Here is a 22,204-nt window from a genome sequence, read left to right on the forward strand (position 1 = left end):
CAAAACGGCTTAAAAAAACGCCAAATGGCCAATTTTTTCCCATTTTTTCCCGCCGACGCTCATCCCAAGTAGCCCAATTGGGCGGGCACCCGCCCAATCTGGCAACACTGCAAACTAGCCTAGAGGCTATGAGCAGCTATGACCTTCTACCAGTCAATGATGTCATGCTAAGCTAATAGCATCGTGTGGGTATCGGACTGAGAACAATCATATTTATAAAGAGGGTATCTATTGAAGCACTGCTTAAATAGAGAATACAGAAATGTACGATATGGAGATATTCTCACACAGCTATTCTCCCCAGAAGGTGGAATGTTCCTCCATCTCACTGTCCATATTTACAGGTCACCAGGTTATGACCTGACTTATCCTGACTTCATCTAGCTTTCCCATTTAACTTCATCACTCAAGACTGTACATAACTATATGCCTACAAAGTTTTAAAAAAAGGCTGTGCCGAGCCGTGTCGTGCTGAGTGGTACTGTCAACCCAGCTCGGTTTGTGTTTCCATTACAAATTGTGTTAACCGGAGTATGGTTGGACTTAAGCTTTTGCTGTTGTCACGTAACATTACTTTACGCAGGCTAGTTTACCTAACGTAAGGCCGACAGATATCTCAGCTATCGAAGTAGGCTATGAATAGTTTCAGCGACATCATATTTGGATACCACAATGTTTATTTTAATATCACAGTGTCAATTTAAAGAGCATTTCAAGAGAGTTGATCTGGTGGCCGCCATGATTATTTTTTGATTCACCAGTGAGGACGAGCTGATGCAGATTCTGGGTAATAAGATGAATTTGAGTATTAAGATTAGATTAGATTACATTACATTAGATAAAACTTTAATGTCTGTTACACATGAAACAGAAAATTGTCTTTGGCGTGGCTTCAGTGATTCTCACAGACATTAGACAAGACTTGACAAAACAGGACAAAAACAAGACAAGACAATACATGCATGCTGAGACTGGACAGCTCATCTCTTGTTCAGTATGGCCACAGCTGAGGGGATGAAGGATTTCTTGAACCTGCTCTTGTGTGTCAGTGGAACACTGGACCGTCGACCCGATGGCTTTAACAATTTTAGTTCGGCCCACAACGTCCACCCACATGTTAATTTAATCCAAGTCTAACAACATTTTACTCTATAGTGAGCTACGTGTAGCTGTGTTCTTTATAGAGATGCACCGGATCCTGATTTTTAGGATCCTGGCGGATACCGGATCCACTGCTTAAGATCCTGCCGGATCCGGAACCAGATACCGGATCCTACGAAAGGATTGAAACACATAGTCTACTCGCACACGTGGGCCCTTTTTATTACGTTGGCTCAGACTCATTGGCTTACTGACAAACTGCCTGCAATGGCCGCTTCCAAAGGGCTTTCACTCCATGCCGTGATTGGGGTTGTGAAAGACTGACTGAAAAGCCAAGGCTACGTAAAAACTAGAGATGCACCAGATCCTGATTTTTAGGTAACTGCCGGATACCGGATCCACTGATTAAGATCTTGCCGGATCCGGATCCTGTGAAAAACCCTATTATCCTGCCTTTTTCAGATCCGGAACCGGATCCGGTGCATCTCTAGTTCTTTACCCCTAATGTAAGATGTCACCAGGGACGTCTCATCGGAATTACCCCTCACGGGGCCAAAGACAGCCACTGGAGGCCCAGTCGAGTATCTGGGTTGCATTGGATCTCCTGAAGATCAAGTGAGCCTCTTGTTTGTCCACAAGTCTCTTCAAGACTCAATGAGTCTTTTGTTGCTTTGTAGCTTCACGGGAGTCTGAGTGAGAGCCCACTGTAAACCGTATCAGACTCAAGAGGAGAGGGCAACCCCACGGGATTTTCCCTCATCTCAAAACCAGTCTCATCTCTGGTTACACTGACAAACAACTGAGCTTTCACTCTCGCTGTTGTGTTGTGTACTACGCACCCTCACGCAGACACATGGACAAAGACACATATACACACTGACGGACACTCTCCCCCGCCCTGTGTCACACACACAAACAGAAACACACACACACACACACACACACACACACACACACACAGACAAAACAAAAATACAACCCGCCCTCCCACACAAACATGTGTCAGTCAGTCAGTAGTCTACATAGTCATAGTCAACAGCTACAGCCAGTTGACTTGAAGTCTGAGTTTCCTTTCCTGTGCACTGCTGGTGAGGAAGTGGTTTGGTTTACAGTATGTCACACTGCTTCTGGTGCATCTGAAAATCACCACACACAATACCTAGAAATAGGTTTGTGTATCCCCCCACTACTGTACCTTAGTGTGCAGACAGACAGACAAATTGACAGAGACAGACAGACAGGCTCACAGACACAGACACACACAAAAAATGATACACGTACACTGTAGTTTACACACACACACACACACACACACACACAATCTCAAATAGATAACGGCGCTCTAGACCATAACAGATTTCATTTCCCCAGTAAGCACTGTACACCCTGAACAGTAAACGGACATCTGCTTCAGCATATAGACATCTAGCAAAACAAAAATAAAAACTGACAACAAATGTGCTGTACTTTTGTCTAATGCAGCACGCATTTGGAGTGCACGTGCGAGCGAGTGCCGGTCTGTGCATCTTCGTCTTTATTTATATCCTCTGTTTACCCTCTGTGTAGGGTAGATTCCATACATTAGATTTTGTGAGTGCCAGCCACCAGCTCGTTAAGAGGACTAATTAGAAAGCTCTTAGTAAAGAGCCTACACCTCTCACTGCTAACATCATAGGCACCAGTCTCTCCACCCCATAATGGGCTATGGGCTATTTACTTTGACGGCTTTATCCTCCAGAATCCCCTCCCACACATGCAGAAGAAGAAGAAGGGAAATAAAACTAACCCTTAACACGCAACACAAAAATCCCCACATTCAAACCTATACTTTGCCACAATCCCAGATGAATGCCCCCAGAGAGTGAGTGCCCTTTATACACATATACGCAAATGCTCTTTTGGGCACACCTTTAAAAAACAAAAAAAATGACAAGGGCTCGACTCCGCTGTGTGTTGTCGTGGCAATATGATCTTGAACGAGCCGCCCGCCTGCCGCCTGTCGCAGGGCAAGGCTGGCACTAATGACTCCAGCTGGCATCGAACAGCGTCTGCAACCGCAGCAACCCATACCACAAGTCACCAACACCATGGCAACAATGCATGGAGCCACACACACAGACACACACACACACACCGTCTAGACATCGTGGGTATCTGCATTTCTGAAAAAGCTTCATGGAAAAAAGCGCCTCGCTACAGGGCATGTTTTTTTGGCAATGGGTAATGGCTGCTGCAGACTAGATAGGTGTACTCTGTGTCTATCTAAAAAAGGTAGAGTGCATCAGAACACCTTCCCTGCCAAGCTAGCTCAGCATGACGTCATCTAGATAAGACAGTGTGCCAAGGACATATGGTGTTGACACAATACTGCCCCCTTGCGGTCAGCGTTTGAAGTGCACATATGGTAGTCATGGGCTTCTTTCCAAAGTGCTGACTCCCGTCCTACACCTGTGCTTGGGGCCTCGTGATGATGTCACAAGATGTCACTGACGACAGGAGCTAAATTCAATATCTCACTAAATCACAATTGAAAGGTCATATTCTCATTTGCAATCGGGATGTTGAAAGGGGAGAAGTCCTCCAAAAGTTGTTGTAACTGGGTTGACTGTAGGGAAACTTAATTATCCCCTCCTGCGAGGCCACAAGCACAGATCGAGGAAGGGAGTCAGGAATCAGGATATTGGAAAAATCCCATGGGCTGGTGAAGGAAGCATGGTATGGTGTTGCGACGATGACAAAAGATGCACACCTGGGTTTTGAGACATGTCCTGCATACAAATACTGCATGCACAAGCAAATATACGGTACGAATACTGACACTGCAACTGTGTCTGGTGGACACGCTCAAATCTTTATAACTCCAATTCCCATGCATACACAATTATTCACTAGCTCATCTAATGCTCTTAAAAAAAGGTTACTTGCCAACTCAATCAGAAACACTTCATTTTTTTTTATTATTGAACCGTTACAAGTATGATAACACTTTCAATGTATGAACTCTAATAATATAGTATAAAATTTGAAAATACAAATGACAACATACAGTATGACAAAAAGGACAATGTAAACATCCATAGAACCAGGACAGAAAGTGAAGAGAGGTGTTACGGCAGCTTTTCCTTGTATTGTGTATACATGTGTGCAGGTGTTTGTCTTATCTTGAAAGTGACCAATATTGGCAGTGTTAATTTAATAGATAAATGAGTGTGTGTGTGCCTGTATGATGCGTTTTGGGTGGACTGGATTGTTGTGCTGTACATCCCATACTGAATCTGAAATGCTCACTCGTGTACTATTTAGGGAGCAAAGTACAGCAATGCAACCCGCTCCATACTGACCTATGAAGTGAGCGAATGAAGATTTCAGACACAAACCCAACTTTTTGTCTGTCAGTCAAGAGTTCATCAGAGAAACAGTTTGGTCTTGTAAAAAATACAACAGTCTTGTACAAAATGGCTGAACACACATAATTACGTGCAGGCCCTTATTGTGAGAGGGATATAAAATATAGAAAACAACTTTAAAAAACTGTATTTAAAATAAAAAAAAACACATAAAGGCCGTCAAAAATGGCCCGATTTTTGCCCGCCCTCCTTTGCCTTCTAGCCGCATATAACTCTGGTCCTTGGCTGAAGGCCCCGAGGTTCGGGAGAACACTGGAGTGTCAAGAAAATCCATAAGTGCAGAATGTTCTCAGACGAGACGGCACAGAGACTGAATGAATGAATGAGGTGCAGTTTGTTTGTTTGTTTTTCTCCCATAATGCAAGAGGGTTGGACTGGTTGTGCTACACAAGACATGTGACCCAAATGACTGTACCGAGACAGGTAGGCGAGATGCAGTAAGGAGGTGTGAGCGAGAAGAGAAGAGACAGGTAGGTCCAGGTGATGACTTTGGGTGAGGGTTTTCTTGGCAGTGAGGTGTGGGAACTGTTCAAACTCACATTGAAGTGTGATTCCGAAGTGCTACATGATACATGTATTCCTGTTTTCGTGAAAGAGTGGAGGATTCTGGGTAGATTCTGGGTCACGCGAGGAGTTCAGGGACGACCCTGCTTCAGTTTGTCAATGTGGAAGGTAAGTTTGAGGGCGGGACCAAGCTTCAGGCCCATGTATTTCATCATCGTGTCACTGCGCAGCAATAGGAGGGCCTTGCCATCAATCTCCTGGAATAAAACAGGCAGGAGACAAGAGGATTGAGATCTTTACCCATTCACAGAGAGATGCCAAGTGTTGACAAAAACAATTGTATGGCCATTGAAATGGCACACCCCAACAACACAGACCTGGGACAAAATACTATGGTATTCAGACATTATAAATTCATCTATATCATTAGGACAAATACATTTGTCATTTCTGTACTTGTGCAGAGGTGCCAATTGTCCAAGTGCCATCTGCAGTCCTCTGGCAAACACTGATTGTGCTTTTACTGAGTTCATCTTTAAAATCATTTGCTGTAACCGCATTAAAGCCTTCAGATCTGCTTGATGTATGAAAGTAAACTCCTGGACACAAATCTGTCCATGTTTCACTGGATAAGTCAGTGAAATATTTGCACCAAACAACAAATCCATTTCAATGTTTGTTCACCGTTTTTCTGTCCATACACAAACAAAACAATTTTGCTGTCCCTGAGCTCTGTAAAGGGAAGTAAACAAGCTGTTCTGAATCTAGACATAAACAGTCTGAGCCAAGTCATGTGACGCTCCAAAGGGAATACAAAAGATGTGCAATTGGAACGTTGAGTGTTGAGGTGAAAATTGAGTGCTAGGCTGAAATATCCATTTAAAATATAACGTTTCACAAAGCAAGAGCCCAATCACAAAGGCACCATACCAACGGTATCTGTGTAATTTGTGCATCTCAAAATAGAGCATATCAAAATGCAGGTATATTTCTGGCCACTCCTCTACACGTTGTTGAATAGGACTACATGTGTATGTACAAGCTCATGCTACACCCCATAATCACAATCATGGCATGGACATACAGAATGTAGGAGTCTATGTTTAGAAGAATGTTTAGAGAGCAAACGTGTAATTTTGCTTAGAATCGGTCATCTGACTAGAATGCGGTCTATGTACAGCGTCTTGAATAGCCGATAATATGTCAGTAGACATACGACAACGCACTGTTGTGATTCACCGACAATTCGAATCAAATGATTCCATTCAATTCAAAACCAGCATTCGAATGGATTTTTTGAACTATCACCTGTATAAACCCAGTGTGTATCGGATTAGATTTGTTGGGATGAATTTCTACATGCTGTGAGAGTATGTCAGCACATGCATGCTTATGGGTATGAGTTATATTTGTTGCAATGGCTATGTCAACACATACATGTTTATCTGAAAACAGAAGCCTACATGTGTCTAAGTAAGAATTTCAGTATGCATTCAGTACATGTATGTGTGACTATGTGTCATTATGTAAGAATGTTATTTTATTCTTTTGTGAGTGCATAGCCATGTACATGTTTTCATCTGTACTTTATCTGAGTTTGTTTGCTTGGCTAACAATGTTTGTAAGTAACTTGTGAGGGTACCTGACCACGATAACATTTTTATTTTTACAGAACCTGAATGTGAACAAGACGTTTGTGCAACTATCTCCATGTTAGCGTGGGAACATACAAAATAAGCTAGCGGGCTATTCAGACACATAAAAGTCTGTATGTAACATGTTTGAGTGCATGGCCATGTCAATTTTTTTTTTTTAACATGTCCTGTATGTGAATGCGAATGTTACGTAATTATGTCTGTATGATATAATGTTCAAAGTATTTTGAAGACATACATGTTTGCGGAAGAGGTCGGCGTGTGGGCCGAGCAGGGGGTCGACGTCCCGGATGAACTGCATGACGTCCTCCACCGTCCACAGATTGGGGTCCTGGCAGCTGGGCCTGGGACTGTCTCTGGACCCCTTGAAGCTCCCCGACCCTGGCAGGAGACAGTGACAGGCACACATCAGCATACTGCAGTGCTTAATTTGTCAAGCGGGAGGTCCTGGAGCGCAGAGGATTGATGGCTCCCCCCCCCCGAGGGGGATCTGTGATGTCTTTCCCTGACGTTCCATCCAAGGTTCCGGAGCTCTCGTCTGAGGTTCTGGAGCTAGCTCCCCCTTGCTACCCCTCAAATTAACCACTGGCATACTGTATTATATTACATTACATTGCACTTAGCTGACGCTTTCATTTATTCTATTTAGACTTACAGTTATTATTTTTAGAGGTGCTCCGATTGCTCGGCAGCCGATCATGCTCGGCCGATAATGGCCAAAAATAGCCTGATCGGTGATCGGAAAAACATGCCGATCAAAAAACCGATCCAGAGATATTAAATTCCTCACGCAACCATTTCGCCTTTACACCTGGCGCTGCCTGCATGTAGCCTAGGTGCTGGCTCTGCACAGCTGCTGCACCAAAATAAGGCATCTTTACTTGTCTTTAACTTTTTGGAATTCCCTCCTTCATTTTCACCATTTATAATCATATCTGCATCAACAATGATCTGATTTTCCGATCCATGCGCAGTTTACATGACGCTTGTAATTTGTGAATGACGTGTCAGTCTCGCCATGTTCACTATTTTGAGTTACAGCCTGTCAGCACGCAACAACTAAACGTTTCCAAAACAATCATCAACTGTATTGTTTTTAAAGTTGTAGCCTAATGGACAGCCAGGTCATTAGTTTTGTAGTCGCTGCAACACCAAACAGCAACTAGGGAGAATGGACGGTGAAACTCAATGAGTCTGTGCAGGGAATTCTACATTCTATGACAGTGTTACAGAGAAAGAGCTTTCCTCGCAGACACGCTGTGTTGTGCGTGTTCCCTGTTCTTTCAAGTGAAGTTTTTTTTTTCTTGTTTTGTGTATGTAGAATCTCAAGTGTTTCAGTCACAATGTAATTTGATAGACTACTTCTCGCCCGTTAGCCATTTTACGTTATAACCTGTGTAGTTGCCTCGGTCAGCACGCGACAAGTTCACGTTGTCCGCACAAGCATGCCAACGTTATTGTTTTCAAAGTTGTTGACAGTCAGTCGATTAGTTTGATAGTCGCTGAAACGCCAAACGGCGACAGAAGTGAGAGGGAGAGAGCAGAACGGTCGCGGAGCACTGCAGCTGTGGACAGTGAGTGACAGAGAGGGGAGGGGCTCTCCTCACGAGGCTGCTCATTTAGCATTTAAAGCGACAGGGTTTTTTCTCGTATGCAGAAGACGAGAGACTGAGATCCAGGTGTCTGAGCTTCAATTCAATCTCAAATAGTTAAGTAATTATATGCAATAACTTATAAATTGATGTAATGTTTCAGTTTCAATTCAATCTTAAATAGTTTAGTAATTATATGCAATAACTTATAAATTGATTAATACTGTAGACTTACTTGTAGGCTATATTACCAACACTAGTCTGAAAGAGCTGAAAGATAATAATAATAATAATAATAATAATAATAATAGCCTAATAATAATAATAATAATAATAATAATAATAATAATAACAATAATAATAATAATCATAATAGTAATAGCCTAATAATAGGCCTACATTGTGAAAGCGACATGTGCAAATTAAGATTGATTGGTTTATGGGCAGAAATATTCAATAAGGATAATTAATAGGCTATTAAAAAAATAGGAAATAATTTCTGTGATCGGCAATGATCGGTGATCGGCAGATAAAGATTTTTGGTGATCGGTATCGGTGATCGGGCCAAAAAATGGTGATCGGAGCACCTCTAATTATTCTACAGGGTATTGGTTACAGTCCCTGGAGCAATGCGGTGTTAGGTGCCTTGATCAAGGGCACTTATAAGCCATGGATAGAGGTCTAGGGAGAGGTCAGGCGGGATTTGAACCTACAAACCCTAGATTGAAAGACCAACTCTCTAACCACGAGGCCATGGCAGCCCCACTGTACTACCACTAATGACGTCCACTTCTTACTTTGCTGGTGGTCGTACAGAGAGAGGACTGTGTACTGTGTTGTACCCTTCTGAAGTGATGGGAGAAAAGTGGACTGTACACTGGGTGGGTATGGTCCAGAACCGTTTATAATTCCCTACATAGTTGACATTTTGATTTTTCTCAGGCTTAACTTTGAGAAGCATTTGGGAAATTAACCAAGTATGCAGTGTGTGTGTGTGTGTGTGTGTGTGTGTGTGTGTGTGTGTGTGTGTGTGTGTGTGTGTGTGTGTGTGTGTGTGTGTGTGTGTGTGTGTGTGTGTGTGTGTGTGTGTGTGTGTGTGTGTGTGTGTGTGCGCGTGCGCGTGCGCATACAACATACTGTAGGGCTGCTTGAATATTGGTCAGAGTGAGTAAAAGTGAGTAAAAGAGTGAGTCTTTGGCTTATAAGTAAGTGAATATGTGTAGGCATACATGTACTATGTGTCCAAATGTGTGTACTGCATGCATCAAACATATACATCCATAGACAACCTCTGTGTGTGTGTGTGTGTGTGTGTGTGTGTGTGTGTGTGTGTGTGTGTGTGTGTGTGTGTGTGTGTGTGTGTGTGTGTGTGTGTGTGTGCGTATTTAAGACTTTGCATTCACCTCCACCTGGAAACCAAGATAAGCATTGCCCTGCATAACCTGAGCACTGGGAGAATATGGAGGCCCTCATTTAAATAATGCGCAAAGTCAGCCAAGAAGCAATAAGCCTACAGGACCCACTAAACACATCACCTGGTGTGTGTGTGTGTGTGTGTGTGTGTGTGTGTGTGTGTGTGTGTTCGTATTTGAGTGTGTGTTTGTGTGTGTGAGAGAGAGAGAGAGAGAGAGAGAGAGAGAGAGAGAGAGAGAGAGAGAGAGAGAGAGAGAGAGAGAGAGAGAGAGTTTGGGAGGCTCTGAGGTGCTTTGCGCTGAGCAAGCCAAGTTTGCATCTGCAGTTTAGGATTGTGCTCATGTTATTGAATTAGCACCTTGTTATTAAATTAGCCAGTCACCAGCAGGTCATTTGGAGGTGGTGCAGTGAGCAATAGTTCCATTTGGTTGTTCCTCAGCTAAATGAACTACATTAGTTAAGTAGTGCTCTTTCACCCACCATATTACATCGCCATCTTTATTCATACATGGCTCCACCCAAAGGCCTTTACACACCAAGCACATTTTTCACACAAATAATTAACTCGATAACTTCCATTTTGCTATGTCGACTTCCACACAAACTGCAAATTAGCACCGTGACAGAGTGAAAAGTAAAACAACCAATCGACAAAACAAAAACAAAAACACACAAGGAGGTGAACCTTATTAAATATCTCAACCAACTACATGCAATGGTATTGAATCACTTATTCATGAGCAAATCTTGGATTTTTGCTCTGTGTGGATGAATGCAAGGACGTAATGAGAGAAATTGTCAGATTTTTCAGAGGGCAGTCTTCTTTTCATCATTCAAAACAATCGACACACCCTGATGAAGGTTGTAGGCCTGGTGTGTGTTGGTGGGTTTATGGCATTAGTCCATTACTCAGGCATGAAAACGGGTCAGGGGTGAAAAAGGTGAGAAAGGTGCGGCGTGGCGCGGTGGCACGGGGCGGCGCGTGTGCTGCAGCGGTGCGCGCGCATGTGTGGTGTGCAGTTGCGTTTTTGGGGGATAGTGTATAAGAGTCATACTAGGGGGGTCTGGGGGCATGCTCTCCCATGGGAGAAAATTTAGCTAAAACCGTCTTTAAATGATGAATTTTGAGCATATTGTAGCGACCCAGGGACAGTGAACATAAGAAGAACTGCCAACCATCTTCGTTACTTCATGATTGTCATGCTGTCATGTCTGATGAGGGGGGCAGATAGATAGATAGATAGATAGATAGATAGATAGATAGATAGATAGATAGATAGATAGATAGATAGATAGATAGATAGATAGATAGATAGATAGATAGATAGATAGATAGATAGATAGATAGATAGATAGATAAAATGGGTTTTGGTTCTCAGCCTTTTTAAAAAATAAATTCCCCCTTGACCTCATCATAAGCTTCCCATCACCCCATTGACCTCAAAACCCTGCCAATGCCCCCCTTAAAAATAAAATAGACTAATGTCCCCCAATGGCAACTAAGCACCCCCTCCTCTCAACACTATCCAATGTCCCCTCAACGCTTGCCTGGTTGTGATCTCGTTTGAACAGTTAATCATCATATTTCAGACAACTTGTAGGCCTAATACAAAAAAATCTTTGTCACAGTTTGGATAAACTACTGAAATTGTATCCAAACTACTCAAATTTTAGTCCATTCACCTAGTAGGCCTATATCTGTTTCCCTGAAAAAAAGAATAGGAAAGCTCCAACTTTGACCGTGAAAAAAACTGTTTGACCGTGTTCCACTAAATATAAATCGGTAGATTTTTAATGTCATTTAGATGTAGGCTACCAAGGGATTACAAAAAACGTGGCATGATTCCTATAACAATTTGTCCCGTGTCAAACGATTGACTAAGTTAGGCTTCGCTCTTTCTCCCTCTCCCTCTCTCGTGCGTGCTATAAGAAGCCGCAGCATATGATTCGAAGCATGATGTTGGATGCCTCGCGTAGCCTACATGCGCTTCTTCTCCGTAGTGCCTACTAGATACTTTCGCCATTTCGTAGCGCACAGACCCGTTAAAATAGCCGTCAGGAAAACGTGCCATAGGCCTACCCAAGCTTTCATTAACGGAGCTCTTTTGAGAATAACTACTTTTTGACGTGGGCTGGGCAAATGCGGTTTCAAATGATCAGGAAAAGCAGCTTAACCACTGTGGCTAACTACATCCTCTCACTTCTCATCGCAATGCTACCTCTCTGGGAAACGTGTAGACTATCTGTGACAGATCGTTTGGACATTTTCTTATAATCAGAGATGTTCTAGAACTATAAAGAAAGATATTTGATACAACTACGCCAGCCCCGCAGACCAAAGCGGCACCTGTGTAAAACTTCAAAGACAAGTATGAAGGGCGGGACTTAGATTGTGCTCGTTCAGGTTATTGGCTGTGTCGACAGCAACAAATGCTGGGATTGGTCAAACGTCATTGTCAGTTGTGGAATCTCTTCTGAAACTGTATGAAGTTTTGCGCTACATTTTTTCCCCTCGCTTGACCCCCCCCCCATTTTTTTCTCCTCGGATCTACATGATTCACAGAAATGACCCATTTTGATTTCAAAACGGCGAATTTCGCCGAAAGGTGAGGGATTTTCATGCCTGATTACTTAATACATTCTTGCATTCAATAAAAAGAATGCCTAATGCCTGCATCTGGGATTTTTCCTTCTGCTTGCTCTACTACACGTATGTACCTTTCCAAGACCATTTATTTCAAGAGTAAAAAATAAACCCATTAGATTCTACAAGAAATTCTACACATTGGACCATTAAAACAGAGACTCCAGCATCTCTTAAGTCAGTGATTCTCAAACTTTTCCCATCATTCCCCCTTGAAGGGTCTGGATGCTTCCGAGCCCCCCAAGCAACAGCAGTAGCCTATTCGTGCAGAATGATTTTACGATTGTGCTGTGCAGAATCAAAGAAATGGTGACTGGAGAGATAAAACAGAGAGGGACTGCAATTTCTCATATGACAATTAATTTGGGAAAAACCCAAAATCAGATGTCACACGCCCCCCCTGTGATGCCTCCGCGCCCCCCCAGGGGGGCTTACGCCCCACTTTGAGAATCACTGTCTCAGGGGAAGAGGTGACCTTTTGCACATGATAGCAATATACTATCATTACGCAGAGCTGGCATAAGACACTCTGCTGCGCCCACACAGACAGATCACAACAGTATGAACAGTAAAGAGGCTCACACTGTAATAACATATGTTTATGCAAATGCATAGCGGGAACTGGCGGGAACTGTTCTGGGAAATGCACAGACAAACAGTCGCCATACCTAGCATGACCTTAATGTAAATCAGCTCTACCAGACATGTGGCCCACACACAAACAAGTGCTCTTCAGCCTTGCCAACTAAGACACACACATACAGACAAAGACACTGAAAACCACTGTATGTTCACTGCTTAGTGTCCACAGGTTTTGAAGGCTTGCTAATACACTTGGTCGTGTGAGAATGCAAAGGGTCTGTGTTTGGGTTTGCATGTACAGTTGGACAATGAAACCGAAACACCTGTCATTTTAGTGTGGGAGGTTTCATGGCTAAAATGGACCAGCCTGGTGGCCAGTCTTCATTAATTGCACATTACACCAGTAAGAGCAGAGTGTGAAGGTTCAATTAGCAGGGTAAAATTGCAATGCACACAACATTATGGGTGACATACACGTATCAGAGTTCAATAGTGGACAAATTGTTGGTGCGCGTCTTGCAGGTGCATCTGTGACCAAGACAGCAAGTCTTTGTGATGCATCAAGAGCCACAGTATCCAGGGCTATGTCAGCCACATCCAACAGGATTAACTGTGGATGCAAGAGGAAGCTGTCTGGAAGGGATGTGTGGGTGCTAACACAGACTGTATATAAAAAAAACCCATAAAACCACAGCTTTTCAAATCACGGCAAAACAAATGTACACCTAAACTGTCCGTTGGTGAGGGTCAATATACACAGCCGGGCTGCTATAGTAAAACCTGTCTAAAACCAGTTCTTTCAGTTTGACTGTCTAAACCTCTGTATGTATCAAGGGGCCAGGTTGGAGAGTTTATAAAGGGGGCTGCCCCCACTACTTCAACCTTGCAGCTCTGGGGTGCATTTCTCAAAAGAGAAGTTGTAAGCCTGTTAGCAACTTCGGTAGTTGCCAATGGGAAAATGCATTGAAAACAACAAAGTAGCTAATGTAGTAAGCAACTTTGGTTTCGAGAAATTCACCCCTGTTCTCCAGGTGAAACTACTCACCTGACCAGAAGAGGAGAAATGTCAAAGAGAACACTCGACTGCAGCGGCCCCTTCGCCGCATACACAATCTTCCTCCACTGGCACATGTCAGCACTAGCTACAGCTCAGTATGCCCTGCACATGCCCTGTGATGTGAGAGCCATCACTACAGCTGAGTATGTGCTCTGCCTGCTGCTGTTCTGATAAGCTATTCAAGGGGCACCTGACCTGGCGCTAGACATTTGAGGCTGGATGCAATATTGAACAAACAGAATGAAGTCCTACCTGATCCAAGCAGCAACTGCATTGCTCAGACTGCACATTATTGACGATGTTTAAAAAATTGTAAACAGTGTTATACAATGTAATGTAATGCAACACAATAGTAAGCATGGTCAACTAGACAGGCATGTGTCAACAAAGCATGGCCAAACCGACCAGACATGCTTGCATCCAACAAACAAAGCATTTCAAACCAGAAATGCGGGCCCTGCATATAGTAGTCCAGCAATGGCAAGCAGGCAGCAAGGGCAGGAATTTTCCGCCGTCTCGTCTCTCGTTCCCCGCAGTGAGGCTACTGGCGCTGAGTGCTGTGTGTATTTCGGGAAGAGAGCCGCGTTGTGCTGTGCTGCACTGCACTGCGCTGTGGTCTGAGCAGTCCACCTCAGCTTTTAATTACAATTAGGAGGGGTGCCAAGTGGAGCGTACGTGTGTGTGATATAGTGTGTGTGTGTGTGTGTGTGTGTGTGTGTGTGTGTGTGTGTGTGTGTGTGTGTGTGTGTGTGTGCGTGTGATTGTGTGTGTGTGATACCATGTGTCTATGTGTGATAGTGTGTGCGAGTGTGCCAGACGATCATTAAGACTTGCAGTTTTGTGTGTGCTATTTTTGACTAAGGTTAATTAAACCAGCCTGCAGGTCAGCCCAATGATAGTGAGGGAAAAAAAAGACTGAGAAAGAGAAAGAGAGAGAGCAAGAACAAGTGAGAGACAGAGAAAAAAGGCAAAGAGAAATAGAGAGGAAAGAGAAAGAAAATGGCGGAGGGAAAGTGAAAGCCTCTTCCTTCTTCACAAATGCTTAAAGCTCTATCGCTATTAGCTGGCTCATTAGCAAAAGTACTATTCATTTCTCAACCTGGAGCCGTGTCCTCAAGGGACCCGATGCCAGCTCTCTGCCTGTCTTCTCAGAAGCTCAGCACTCCACTATAATATTGGCAAGGCAAGGCAATTTTGTTTGTATAGCGCATTTCATACACAAATGCAATTCAATGTGCTTTACAAAAAGAGAAAAAATAAAAAAAATAAAAATAAAAGCGTATGGCATGGCAGGTGAAAATAGAATAATATTTTAAAAAATGGCGGAAAAGGAGTAAATAATACAAGTTGTGTAGTCCCGCACACTGGGCACAAGCGCCAATAAATAAATCTCCCTATTAATGCAAAAAACCTCCGTCTGTGTCTCTGTTGTATGTCTTTCTGTCTGTCTGTGCCACACACAACTTCCGCACCACTCGTGCGAATAATGTCCAATTTGGAGAGTCCCTTTTCAGTGGTACGGCAGTGTATAATTTCACAACATTAGAACATAAAATACTGAAGACATTAGTTAAACTAATGGCAGTAGAGAGTGTGACAGAGTGGTCTGTTCACTGGGTATAAGCTTCATAAAAACTGTATACAGTAAGCAAAAAAAAATCTGGTGGATCGACGACTGTGGTTTGTTAAATAAAATAAAAAGTGTATTATACACTACACTATACTATACTTTTGGAGCTTATACCCAGTGTGTGAACCACTCTGTCACTCAATCTTCTGCCATTGTCTGGCACCTGAATTACTTTTGTTGTGAATGTGTGCACCTTAAGTCTCAAACACAAATGATACTGTATAATTGGGCAAAATATAAAAATCAAATGAAGGATTTCACCATATTTACGTCACTCGACATCTTTTATTCTGTGCAAGTGCAAGTGTGCAAGTGTGTACACAGCCCCAGTGTATTTCACCTGTACATTTATTCCAGAGACGCTCAGTGTATTGCACCAGGATATGTGATATTTCATCACATTTACTCCAGAGACTCTCACAGTTTGAAAGCCTCTGAACCTGAACCTAGAGGGTCGATATATCTGGCAGCACCCTGACCAGTATTCAGAAGTCCTACCCTTTGGCCTTGCCAGTTCAATTCTGGGGTGAATTTCTCAAAACCAAAGTTGCTAACTACATTAGCTACTTTGCTGTTTTCAATGCATTTTCCCATTGGCAACTACCGAAGTTGCTAACAGGCTAACAACTTCTCTTTTGAGAAACTCACCCCTGAGCGGTAGTGATTTCCCGATCCTTCCCCATCTCTCTCTACCATTACATCCATGTCTTCTCTCAAAACTGGCCTATTCGATAATGGCAAGACTAGCCCAAAATGATCATAACACTCTCACCTTCTGAGGAGAGTCTGTGTGTTTTGGGCATCTTAAGGGGCTGGGGGCTGCTGCTGTAGGGCTCCTGCGGGTACCTCTTGTTTCCTCTGCCTGGACCAGACGGATGTTCTGTGGAGAGGGAGGAGTGCAAGAGCTGAGTGTGTACTCTGTGTGTATGTGGGTCCCTGTGTGTACATGTATGTGTGCACATTTGAGTTACGTATGTAGCTGTCATAGTGTATCACTGCCTGCTTTACAGGCTGGCTTCACAGTGCGTCGTGTGTGTGTGTGTGTGTGTGTGTGTGTGTGTGTGTGTGTGTGTGTGTGTGTGTGTGTGTGTGTGTGTGTGTGTGTGTGTGTGTGCGTGCGTGCGTGCGTGCGTGCGCGCGTACCCGTGTAAGCGTGGCTGTCGTAGTGTATGCCTCCCTGCTGTACGGGCTGGCTCCCGAACAGCGGGTCACAGTGCAGGTTGTGACAGAGCTTCTCCAGGAAGCGCAGCACGTAGGTCACACTGCTCACCGTGGGCAGCGTCAACGTGTGCTGCTGCTGCTCGAAGCACGCTGCAGAGGGTCACACAGGGGTCAACGTACATAGGTCAGAGGTCAGATGTCAAATAGATCACAGGGCAGACTGTAACAGTCAGGTTAAGGTTCATTTTGGCAACATTTATTTTGGAATCTATTTTCAGTACTTTGACTTTTCAATAAAAAAAATGGGACATTTCTGCTTGAACAATGGCCACAGGTCAAATAGGCTTCATGCTGTAATATTTCCATGCCACATTTAACTTTCTATTTTTATTTTATCTTTTTAAAAATTAGGGTCAAACCTGAAGCCTCCATGGATGATTACAGGGGGAGATATTACAGTTTTTCTCAATTGCTTTTGTACATTTCTCGAATCTCTCTTGTAATTTGCAAAACATAATATTAATTCTCAAAACAGCTTTAACAAATGGCAAAACAAACACTGTGGATGACCTGCAAACCCAAGTCTCTTGTCTCTCAAAAGCAAGTTTTTGTGTCAGTGAACGTGTCAGTGCCATCAGAATGGTTAGGCATTGTGTCATAGTGTATGGACAAGCTACGTAATCAAATTGGTTTGTCATGTTGTCAATTTTTTTACTTTTTTATTTGGCTACAATGTTGTAGCCAAATAAAAAAGTAAAAAAAATTGCAACATTGAGTGCCTCAGCATCTGTCTTCCTGGACCTGGTTTGTCATGTTGTCAATTGACTAGTACACTTCTGAGGATATTTTCTGAGAGTAAATGTTTAGATTGAATGAGAAATGTTGTAAATTCGACTTTATGTAACATTAATCAGACAAGACTGGACTAGATATACATTTAGAGTATTACTTATTTTTTTTGTCTTATTGCAAAATAGAAAAAAATAGGCAACTCTGGTTGAGGTGTCAAAATGTGCCCTCTACCACCCCTTTTTACTTGTTTTGCAGGCCCATGTGGATAAAAATATAGAACTGTAAAGCAAAACAAATGTAAAACAATACACTGATATTGTATAAAGTGCACTGACTTGTTTGTGAAATTCTAGGGGAATTTTGTTATTTTGCTTGGAGCATAATTATACAGGGCATATGAGGCATAGAGTAATGTAATGCAGTACAGTGCCTATTGTTGTATTACATGCCTGTTTTCTCTTTGAAATATGATTCCATTTTACTGCCTTTGATTTGAGAGAGTCAATAATTACCTGCGAGCAATTTTTCAATTCAGATTATATTTATAGACAGAAATCCAATGGAAATTATACAGTGCTTAACACATTATGCCAGCTTGGTAAATCATTTCGCATGTTAAGACTCATACTATGACCTAGGACCTAAATGTTTGGGGGGGTGAGATAGTTTAGTGTATTCAGTGACGCCTTTTCAGTGATATGACAAAAGCAATTGATAACGTACAAAACAGCTGAGACACAACCATTGCATGGTGGACGAAACCATTTGCGATATGCTGAAAACAATGAGAAACTGATTTTATCATGTGCACAGGTAACACCAGGAAGTGACAACTGAACAAAAACTTTTGAGAATTATTATTCTGTTGTTAGAAATATACAAACGCAATTGAGACAAACTGTAATGTTATGGATAATAGAAGACAGTGCCTGGGTTATGCGTGTGTGCGTGCACATGTCGGTGCATCACTAACCTGAGATGACCTCTCCCCCGTGTCCTGCCTTGAGGCAGGCGAAGACGGTGCCCTGGTTGTGAGCGCAGTCCACACAGGCCTGAACGCACTGCTGCAGGACAGAGGAGGCCCGGCCCGGCCCAAAGTGGTCCGGCAGCTGCTGCACCTTACGCGCGTCCAGGTGGGGACCCACCTTCCCATACTTATTCAGGTAAACACACACTGGAAATAAACATGGAAATAAAAAACACAAGTCAAATAGATCTCAGTTCCATAGTACAGCTGAGTTTTAATCTGTCCTTCACGTACATGAAGTAACAGTCACAGAGGTCACAAGTCCCTTGCTGTGATGCTTAAATGCTCCATGTAACTTGTCATTTCGGTAACACTTTATTTTAGGGATACATCTACAACTGCATAAGTAACTTGTAAGGCATGTACTAAGCAAATGCTAAGGCCTACTAGGTCCTTATTAAGGTTAAATTGGTAATAAACCCCTTATTGTGCATGAACAAGACATTTGTGAATACATGCCTAACAAATGTTTGATTTTGCTTTGAACATGCCTTACAAGTTACTTATACAGGAACATTGTATGTATTAGTGCTAATAGATGTATCCCTAAAATAAAGTGTTACCGATATCTCTATTATTTTTGTTCTCAAGTACTGATACTGTACTTCATATACAGGAGGTCCAGGCTGCATTTCCAGGGACTAGTCCTGTACATGGCAGATTTTGAGCGAGAGCAAGAGAGCAATACAGGTCATTCTTTTACTTTGAGGTTGAAATACAATACATGAATCTCAAAAGGAAAGGAGCTGGTGTGTGTGTGTGTGTGTGTGTGTGTGTGTGTGTGTGTGTGTGTGTGTGTGTGTGTGTGTGTGTGTGTGTGTGTGTGTGTGTGTGTGTGTGTGTGTGTGTGTGTGTGTGTGTGTCCATGTCAGTGTTTACCTGTAGGGGCTTGTAAGGCTGACGTGGGGATGGTAGCGTTGTCCAGGGGTACAGAGCTGGTGTCTGGCTCGGGGGTGCTGCTGGTGGAGGAGGAGAGGGGGGGGTTGGGGGGCACCCGCGGTTTCCTCTGGAGGAGGAGACGAGAGACAGATGAAAGGATGGAGGGTGGAGGGTGACTTTTTTTTGTTGAGACAAAAGTTCTTCCATGCACAGCTTTTAGATCAGGGGTGGGGTATAATTTTAATGTTATGCAGCTTCACATGAAATACGACATATTTTGTAAAGGAATCTTAGAAAATACATTTGCAATATAATCAAGTTATATTCAGGGGACCTGGAGAAGGTGGGGTGGGTTTTAAAGGTGTCTACCTTGAATATAGGCCTAAATTGCATGTGAAAATCCTGCTTTGTGTTCATAGAACGGCCCTCGGATGACTTTTACGGCCCTGGTAGGAATTTGAAGTGGCCCTTTGAATGAAAAAGATTCCCAACCCCTGTTCTAGATGTTGGTAAACACAGAAGTGTTCAATACTTCAAAAGAAAAAACGTTACATTTTAATTACCTCAAATGGCGCTTTGCAACTCTCAAAAAACTCATCTGAACTCTTAATAAAAAATCTAAAGAAAGAAGCTAACCGCACACTTGACTTTTTGCCAGCAACGCATTTCGCCTCTGTGCGTCATCAGGTACGCCCCGGAATTGATATGTTGAAACAAGTTGTTCACTCTGATTAAATGACCAAAAAGTCAAACAAGTGTGCGATTAACTTCTTGCTTTGTATTTTTTGTTAAGAGTTCAGTTGAGTTTTTTTAGGGCTGAAAAGTGTAATTTAATGTGATTAATTTGTACATGAAAATAAAATTCAGAAACAGTTACAAGTTCCTGTATATTTTGCGGCATATATGGATAGATGCAAATAAATGGACGAGAGGAAAGAATGGACAGAGGAAAAGGAATAAATAGATGAGTGCAAAGATGCATGGATAGTGTGATATACCGAGAGAAGGATGCATTGATGAAGTGATGAATGGATGCAAGGAAATGGATAAATGGAATGGACTGAGAGTGTGAGATATGAATCGATATGGTAGAAGAGGAAGGAACTAGAGGAACGGAAGATGGATGGATGGACGGATGGAAAGATGGATGACTACAGATAATCAGAAAGATGAAGAGAGCTACAGAGCCAGAAACTGGTGACCAGGTGGATGTAGGAATCAGATACATGAATATACACGTAGAGATTTACAAAGGCAGTGACTGAGATACTTTGTAGATAGATAGATAGATAGATAGATAGATAGATAGAGAGAGAGAGAGAGAGAGAGAGAGAGAGAGAGAGAGAGAGAGAGAGAGAGAGAGAGAGAGAGAGAGAGAGATACAGAGAGAGAGAGATAGATGGATAGATAGATAAAAAGGGAATTAGTTAGAGAGTAGGAGAGGTATGACAAGATAGATGGATGGAGTGACTGAGAAAGGCAGAGACCGATGGAGATATGGATGACGGGATGAGATAGATGGAGGGACGGACGGAGAGACAGATGGAGAGAGGAATGCTGCTAGTTTGTCCAGGAGAGCTGATGTCATAGAGGAGAATAATGAGGGCAATAACTCATGTGAATATCAAACAAGCAGGAGTGTGTGTGTGTGTGTGTGTGTGTGTGTGTGTGTGTGTGTGTGTGTGTGTGTGTGTGTGTGCGCGCGCGAGACAGAAAAAGAGTGAGTATGATGCCTCCCGCTGCTCGGCCGCGTGCGTGCCTGCCTGCCTGCCTGCGTGCGTGCGTGCGAATGTATGCATCTATGTGGAAGTAGTTTAACATATGTTATCCATGTTTAGGGTAGATTCAGATTGGTAATGAGAAAAGTTAGTTAGAGTTCAGTATCTCTTCTCTCTCATACACACACACGTGTGTGTGTGTGTGTGTGTGTGTGTGTGTGTGTGTAAGAGTGAGTATGTGTTTGTGTGTATATGTCTGTGCACATGTGTATCTGTGTCAACTGTAGTGTATATGAATCTCTGTATGCAGTGCAGTTGGTGTACCTTGCTGCCGGGTTTGGGCCCTCTCTTCTTTGGGATCTTGACGGGCTTGTCTGGGCCCGCTTGCTGCTGGTTCTGGTTGACTCTGGTCCAGCCCTTGGGCCTCCCAGGACCCGGCCTGCCTGGGGGCCGACCCGGACCCCCCACCACCCCCTCCAGCCACGCTGCACGCTTCGCCCAGCCCAGATGTACAGGCGTGCGCTGTGTACACACACACACACACACACACACACACACACACACACACACACACACACACACACACACACACACACACACACACACACACACACACACACACACACACACACACACACACACACACACACACGGACATGACACAATTTTAACTGATAATGCTTTTTAAAATCACAACATTGTATTGTTGTAGTGTAGGTTCTTGTTTGTGTCCTGTGTGTGTCTTTGTTTTTGTTACTTTGCTTATTGGTAGGACTGTTCTCAAGGCTTACAGTTCATTTCAATATAACAAATTCATCATCATCATCAGACATCATCATCACCATCCTTTTTTTTTTTCCTTCTCTCTTCTTGTTTCTTCTTCTAGTTCATGATATATGCCCATACAAGACTTCGATTCTTTTCAATGACTTTTCAGCATACTACCAAATAAACTTTTTTTTTTTTTCCCCAAATACGTAAATGACAATAGACAGTTGTGTGTGTCTTATGTACCTTGCTGCCAGGCTTGGGGCCTCTCTTC

At 43.0% G+C, this 22,204-nt stretch overlaps 1 protein-coding gene across 4 annotated transcripts in view; it reads right to left on the bottom strand.

Annotated features, from left to right (window-relative positions):
• Window positions 1-4,030: 4,030 nt before the first annotated feature.
• The window catches only part of LOC134449237 (polycomb protein SCMH1-like), a 46,276-nt gene continuing 28,102 nt past the window's right edge, over window positions 4,031-22,204 (bottom strand). For all 4 annotated transcript variants that reach the window (XM_063199077.1, XM_063199079.1, XM_063199076.1 and 1 more), the window contains 8 exons: window positions 22,177-22,204; window positions 21,487-21,684; window positions 19,445-19,571; window positions 18,512-18,712; window positions 16,729-16,896; window positions 16,358-16,465; window positions 6,906-7,048; window positions 4,031-5,269 (listed from right to left, as the gene is read on the bottom strand). The exon at window positions 22,177-22,204 is cut by the window's right edge and continues 325 nt beyond it. In XM_063199077.1, coding sequence (XP_063055147.1) covers window positions 5,144-5,269; window positions 6,906-7,048; window positions 16,358-16,465; window positions 16,729-16,896; window positions 18,512-18,712; window positions 19,445-19,571; window positions 21,487-21,684; window positions 22,177-22,204 — 1,099 coding nt within the window. In that variant the 3' untranslated portion in view covers window positions 4,031-5,143. The remainder of the gene's footprint in view (window positions 5,270-6,905; window positions 7,049-16,357; window positions 16,466-16,728; window positions 16,897-18,511; window positions 18,713-19,444; window positions 19,572-21,486; window positions 21,685-22,176) is intronic.

This window comes from Engraulis encrasicolus, chromosome 5 (genome assembly GCF_034702125.1).
Source record: "Engraulis encrasicolus isolate BLACKSEA-1 chromosome 5, IST_EnEncr_1.0, whole genome shotgun sequence".
NCBI lineage: Eukaryota > Metazoa > Chordata > Actinopteri > Clupeiformes > Engraulidae > Engraulis > Engraulis encrasicolus.